General features: G+C 47.6%; 1 protein-coding gene across 1 annotated transcript in view; it reads right to left on the bottom strand.

Annotated features, from left to right (window-relative positions):
- Nucleotides 1-7,211, bottom strand: part of LOC106892707 (urotensin-2 receptor-like) — a 51,181-nt gene that overhangs the window by 38,630 nt on the left and 5,340 nt on the right. The window contains exon 2 of the mRNA XM_014950107.1: nt 6,080-7,206. Within this exon, the coding sequence (XP_014805593.1) occupies nt 6,131-7,206 (1,076 nt within the window). The 3' untranslated portion in view covers nt 6,080-6,130. The remainder of the gene's footprint in view (nt 1-6,079; nt 7,207-7,211) is intronic.

Below are 7,211 nucleotides of genomic sequence, written 5' to 3'. Positions count from 1 at the left end.
ATGTCCCATCACACGGGGAGGTTTGCAGGAGCGCGTATGAAGCGGTAACTGTCTCCAAAAGGCTGTGTTTATGGACACACCGCATTTAGCTTCAGGAATCTCCCTTGCTTTGTTTGGATGAAATCATGTTTGGTTTTAGTTAAGAATTCAGGAGCTGAATTCAAGATCCCAACAGGAATGCACTAGGAAAGGCTAATGACATCTCAGAGAGACACTGCCCTGAACAACCTGAAACAAACTTCACAGATTTTACTTCTCCAGCATTAGCACTGCTTTGGTTTTGGAATTGTACCCTCTGCCAAGCACGGCTGATCTCACTGGATGGTTTGATTGTGCACAAATTTATTTACTACTTTCCCTCCAGGCATCCTGATGGAGGGGTTTAGGTGGGATCTTCTGCAATTCTGGAATTCGTTAGCTCAACAAATGCTGCTTAACTCTTCACCTTGTTTCTCACTGTAGAAACTTTCCTAGTGTTTACAAAAATATCTCATTTAAATTAAGATTTAAATTCTAAATGAAGAGAACTGAAGAAGTAAAGGCTAAATGCCAGAAGAATTCTTCAGGATTAATGTCTCCCTTTTCTATTTTAATTGTCCCTTTTTTGGGTGGGGAAAAAAAGGAAAATGTTGCAGCAATTTTGCTGATGCCTCCCTACCCCAATACCTTGGTACCGACACATCCTTTCTCTCTGCTGTGTTTTAGATACATTCCCAAATGAGGGCAAAAAAAGCTTGTATCGTGATAATAACACTTACTTTAAAGGGTACTTATATCCTGTGAAGCTGCTGCTACAATTTTGAAGACAGAGTAATGTATTTCTTATGAGCCACAGCAATTAACGCCACATCTCTCCAATTCACCAGAAAAACTTCAAACTAACAGTGATGACCAATATAAGGCAAAAAAACCCCAGCTGGGTTAAACCGTCGTTAGTCACCGGCTCCGGGTGTTTCTGTGGGTGCTGGCAGTGAGGATGCTGTGCAAAATGTCAGGAATAAAGTTACTCCAGGTTCAGCATAGAAAGGGGGAGAAGAAAGTTAGCACTTGGAAGTTGGATTTCTCTTCACAAGAGACGTTCAGATGTTGCAGTAATATTACCCTTTAAAGATGTTAAATGCTATTACATAGTTGGGTTGTGCCCTGATTGTGTTCAACCGCTACGTTTCAAAGCCTAAACTAAAAAGCAAATTTTCCTCCTCAGGCTGGAAGATTGCTGCTGCCACCAGAGGGACTCAGAAATACGACGGTAAGAGCCGAGCGTCCCCAAAATGGCCCAACTTCTCAGCAAAGACTTTCTGGGGCTGCCTTGAGGATTTCTCAGGTAATGGGTTATCTGCTCCCGCGGCGTGAGGGCTGCACTCGGGTGTGAGGTTTATGCACTTTTCTCCTCTCATCGTGCTGATGGGGGAACAGATTATAAATTTACTCATCTTGCCTGTTCTGGGGTAACACAACTGGGCAGCAAGATGCACGTTTTGTGCCGTGCTCATAAAATCACCTCTATTTCACTGGCCTCCCCGGGCATTCAATATCACACGCTAAGCACCTAAAACAACTGCTAAAACAGGAGTTAAAACATTAATGATTTGCCCGCACTCATGATTAAATTGTAATGTGGGTCTTTTGAGCGTTTATTGCAAATTCGGTTTTAAAAAGTGTGAAGAAAGATGATCAAAAATGTACAATCGAAGGTAAACTCTTCAAAAATTCAGGAAGGTTCAGATGGATTCTCCTGTGTCTGGGGAGAACAACGAATTCTCACTTGTCCCACAAAACCCAGTGTTTTCTCCTTTCAAGTGAAAGCAGAAAAATTGCCATTGCTGCAGTTGATACCACCTTAGATTAAAGGAAGGACAGAGCACTCAGGATGAAACTGCATTTCTTTCACAGTCTGGGTTGTTTGTGGTTTGGGGTTTTTTTTTTTTGGTCATGAAAACCTAAACCCTAAGGGGTGTTGGGAAAGATTTGTCTAGTGATTAAACCATTTTCTTTCCTGTAAAGCACGCACGGCGTTTTGCAGTGACAACTGCTGCCCCAACAACAAAACGCTGTTGCCTTCCCTAAAATTACCTTTCCCCATTTTGCTGCAGAAGTAGCTGTGGCACTAAAGGCAGCAAAATTTCATTTATAATAAAAAAAACCACAGGATTTTTACACATTTATAATGTGTAAATACAAACACATTTATAAAAAAAAACAGGATTACAATGATTTGGGTATGATAAATGGTCTCAGGGTATGCATTGCTTGCTTTCTTAGAATGCAGAATAGCAAAAGTAAAATTGTTTTCAAGGAAATCGCCACATTTTGCTCAGTTACAGCCTGAGTGACTTTCCTGTTACTTCAGCCCTGGCCGGAGATGCTTCAGATCTGCCCTAAGTGATAAGATATAAAGAGTTGGCCAAGTCCCATCACCTGGATTCTGGTTATGTGTCTATCTCAATTTTCAGATGCTTTTGCAGCCTCTGTGGTTGTGGAGAAAAAGGTCTGGTTTTAATCTCATGATTTTGGGAGTCCTGACTCATCCCTTTCAGCGTTGAGGACAGGTAATACCTCTCCCTCGTGTGGAAAATAGCTTGAGCTGCTCTACAGCAGTTTTGCGTGGCCTGTCCACAGGGAGATGTGGTTATGAATGCTGAGATCCTACCAAAGCCAACCCAACGCCCTCCCCAAAACACTCTGGGACAGCCACAGGTAAAGGTTATGGATAACTTAAAAGTTTGTCAACCCCGGATGGGACTTAATGCTATGGACAGGCAGCAGCAACCCCCTTCCAAAGCTAATTACTAGATTAATTTGGTTTTGTTGTTAAAGGAAGATCCATGAAGACTGTCTCCTCGTGTCCAAGACAGGAGCACACCCAAAAGAGACAAGGCTTGCCTGACTGCACACACAAGGAACTCAGTTAAAACATCTGCTCTTGTAAAGTGGGTCAAACCTGCTGACTTTTGGCAGTTTAACTGCTCTGATGGGACAGTAAGAGTGATGTTGTTTATGCAATTCATCTTTTAAATTGAGCTCTGGTCCCCAGGAGTATGAGTGGCTCCTGAGGAGTGGTGTTTGTGAAGGTCTGCGCTGTGTCATGCCTCCTGCGCAGCTGAAGAGCCGTCATTCATCACCCACAGCAGCATCTTCTGATTGCTGCCCAGTTCTGCGTGTTAAATGGGCTCTCCTCTGCCCCAGTGACGTGCTTTGTGGGTGTCATCAAATTTACCAGTTCCCTCGTTAAGAGTAACCTCCCGTGGACTTCTCAGAGCCTGATGGGCGAGAGGAGCAGTGCTGGGATGGGACCAGGCTGAAAAACCTGACGACCCAATATTTCTCCTTTCATCAGGATGCTCCTCAATCAACCCTTTGATGTGTAATGCCCTGACGATGAGGCACAGAAAACACATTCCCCACGCACCGTTGATGACTGAGCAGAGCATTAGAATCCCTTCTGGGGATGGATGGGACGTCCTGGGAAGCACACCCCAAATCAAACCCTTCTGTTTGCTTAACCCCACATTAGGTTACGGGTCTAGTTCTCATCTGCTCCATATTTGCACCTCTTCCTTTCAAGGCACAGCTCCTTGTCAGCATCCTTTTCTTGTTAATAACTATGTTTTTAAACTCTTTGGCTTTAGATGTTTTAATGTGTTGTTTTTTTTTTTTTAAGCAGAAAGTATCTTTCCTAATACTCCTTTTGATACCTCTAGAGCTCTCCCATCATCTGCTTCCCCTTGCATACCTGTCGATGGGTACACACTATGCCTTGCAACCATTTCATACATGGTAATCACCCATCCTACAGCAGCCTTGTAGAGCTGCGGGGGGTCAGTGGCTTTCCAAGGACCTTCTCCTCTGGCCAAGCAGTGGAAATCAAGACACATCAGTGCGGTGTCAGGTGAGGATCCAAATCAGGATGGGTTTTTCTTTTTATAGCCATAAAGAATTTTTATTTTGTTTTCTTAGAGGTGGGCAAACGGCATGTGCACGACCTGGAAGTGATGCACCATGCTGGGCTCTGCCAGGGTGTCTGTCTGCACTGTGATGGTCCCCAAAAGCAGGATGGCAGAGCACACCTCGCAGATGACACAGGTGCTCTTGCCTTCCCACACCACCTCTGGAGTTCAGTCTTATCTTTGTTATTCTTACAGGGGAGTGACTTCCAGGAAATGGGAAGCAAAGGAAAAGTAACAATGAGTTCAGAATGAATAATTAAAAAATGAATTAGTTCCTGAAAAGTTGTTCCTAAAAACCATCCAAGCCTGCTCTCCCTGCCAATCCCCGATGTGAACTGTGTGTCAGTCCCTCTGTTTCCTAAGGAAATGGGCACCATTAGGTCTATTTATACTATTTATAGGTCTATGAATACTTCCCACCTTGGTACTCTACACAATACTGGACATGACGAAGTGCTCGCTGGTGTTTCGCAGGCAGCCCCGTGGATAAGAGCAATACAAGCAATTCTAAGGTGAGTCACTTATTTTCCCTGCCCTGACCAGCACCCCAACAACTGCATCTCCACGAAGAACGCCTGACTCCCGGCACAGGAACGTGCTTCCCTGGTCTCCATCCAACATGTGCCCTGAAGGGTTTATTCTTCTCCTGTTATTTGAGAGCATAAACCCTGACGTGTTGCTGCGCTGCGTCCTCTGCTCCCAACCCTTGGCTGCAGTGTCGGCACTTCGTGTCTCTGCTTTAGCACAAATGTGCCCTAAAGTGTGGCGTGTGACACGAGAGGATCACCCGAGGACATGGGAACCCAGTACCACTGTGGGGCTGGAGCAGGACGCCTCTCAAGCTGATGGGGGTCAGGGTATGCCATAAGAAAGTGGGAATGACTCTTCCTTAATCAACTGCCTGCTGTTTCAGAGGTCCCTGGGCATCAATAGCTGCTGGAAATAGTTTATGCACCTTGTACCGTGCTTTACTTATCCCCAGATAAGTAAAGCTCTGTCCCAGAGCAGGAAAGAGGAATATTGAACCCAGCTTCACCCCCACATGCATGAGTTTTAGAGAACAGCTGGGTACAGCAGCCTCTCCCCGAGTAAATACACCCCCCCTGGGCTGGGTGGAGAGACCATGCGAGGGGAAACCTGATGACGGTCCACTTTTTAATCGGCGTTTATTTTATAAACTGAGGTTTTACAATTGTTTAGATGCTTACAGGCATCTCTGGTATCTGTGGTGAAGGTTTACTATGAGACACTAAGCGGGAGGAAAATGAGCAAATACATCAAGGCAAAATGCTTTTGATGAAATGTCATGAATAAATTTGTCCCTTTTATGATGAGTCTCATGATTCAGGATTCAGTCACTTTTCTTAGAGCCCCAGGTCTTTAAGTGATAGGATTACAAGACATTTTTCTTTCTTTCCCAGGTAAATTTTCAGTTTTTGAAGCCCTGTTGAGAAAGGGACCAACTTTAAAAAAAAAAAAAAAATCAGTATCAAATTAAAATGACCTCAGGTAGAAACCTTAAAAAATTACAAGGGTTGTTTTAGGTAATCCTGTGGTTTCTGACAGCTTACCTTGTGGTTTTTGAATGCTTGGAGTTCGAAGTGCTGCTGCAATGAATTTTAAAATAGAGACTTTAAGCTTGATGAAACTGTCGTGCACAGTAATGGAACAGGAAATAGGAAAAGGGGCTTAAAGATCTCTTTACACGCTCTAGAAACAGAAAACGGTAATATAAAGGGCAAACCTGAGGCTTGCAGCTAAATTAAGCAATACCAGGACAATTTCAGACTTCTGTGGCTCTGACCCAGCTGCAGCCCGAGGATGGGACTGAGAAACCACGGAGGAGAAACGCTGCAGAGCCAGAGCTGGGCAAAACTCAGCAAAGCGTGAAAAGAGTTTGCGGCGGAACTGAACTAGGTGTCCACCTCATCTTCCACCTCATCTTCTGCTCCCAGAACCCCAGAAGGATTTGTCCTGGCTGGCTCCTGGCAGGACCCCCCTGGCAGCCCTAAACCAGATGGAAATTCAAACCCATCTCACAGGGCTTCACACAACTTCTTGCCCCTAACCAGAGTGACCACCAGAAATGAGTTTTGAGGGCCCTGCAGGGCTAAAAGGTCCCAAAGCCCTACCTTGGCCAGACGCTCTGCTGGTCCTGGTGTCTCCGGAGCGCCTCCTCTCCCTCACTTGTCCTTCAGCGTGGCCATGCCCAGGGCCTCCGAGCTGTAGTCGTACTGGTTGCTGGAGGACATGGACCGTCCCCAGGAGCACTGCAGGTTGGAGCCCCTCTTGCGAAAGGAGGACGTGAACCTGTAGAAGTTGCGGTGCCTGTTGCGCAGGTATTCCCGGTAGTTTTTGGTGAGCAGGGTGTAGAGGAAAGGGTTGATGCAGCTGTTGCTGTAGGTCAGGCAGGTCACCAGGTAGTTAATGCACTTCTGGGTTTGGGTGGTGAGCTGCAGGGAGCTGCTGTAGAGTCGCACCAGCTGCCAGATCCAAAAGGGCAGGAAGCAGGCCCAGAAGACCAGCACGATGCTGAAAATCATGATGAGGACCTTCTGCCGAGGGGATCTCTTGCTCTTCTCCTTGTGGGGTGGGTTCCTCTGGGACTCCAGGTAGGTCCTGGCCAGGCGCGTGTAGAGGAAGCCAATGATGATTCCCGGGGCCATGATGCTGGTGCTGAAGAGCACCGTCAGGTAGGTCCGGTAGGCGTCCACGCTCCAGGTGGGCGCACACATCCTCTTCACCTTGCCTTCTGCCTTGCCCCCTTCGGTCAGGGTGACCATCAGCATCATGGGCAGAGTAAGGAGCAGCGAGACCGACCAGACGGCCCCCGCCGTGACCTTCCGGTAGCCACGAGACCTCTTCAAGGTGTCCAGGGGCCGGGTGACGGCCAGGTAACGCTCGGTGCACATGAGGGTGAGGGTGAAGATGCTGGCGTGCATGGTGAGAAGGTCCAGGCTGAGCAGGATGCGGCACCCCAGGTCCCCGAAGTACCAGTCCTGGGCCAGGTAGGTGCAGACGATGAAGGGGATGGTGGAGAGGTAGAGGAGGTCGGCCAGGGCCAGGCTGACGATGGAGCTGTACATGGGGGCGGCGCAGCGCGCCGAGTGGCACATCACCACCAGCGTGTAGACGTTGCCCGCCACCCCGGCCACGTACATCACCGACAGCACCGTCCCGAAGGCCGAGGGGATGAGCAGGGGGCCGCCCCCGGGGGGACCCCCGCCGCCGCCGCCGCTGCCTCCCCCCGCCGCCGCCGCTGCC

This window comes from Calidris pugnax, unplaced genomic scaffold (genome assembly GCF_001431845.1).
Source record: "Calidris pugnax isolate Ruff unplaced genomic scaffold, ASM143184v1 scaffold9, whole genome shotgun sequence".
In the NCBI taxonomy this organism is placed as follows: domain Eukaryota; kingdom Metazoa; phylum Chordata; class Aves; order Charadriiformes; family Scolopacidae; genus Calidris; species Calidris pugnax.
This window is presented reverse-complemented; position numbering and strand designations above follow the sequence as displayed.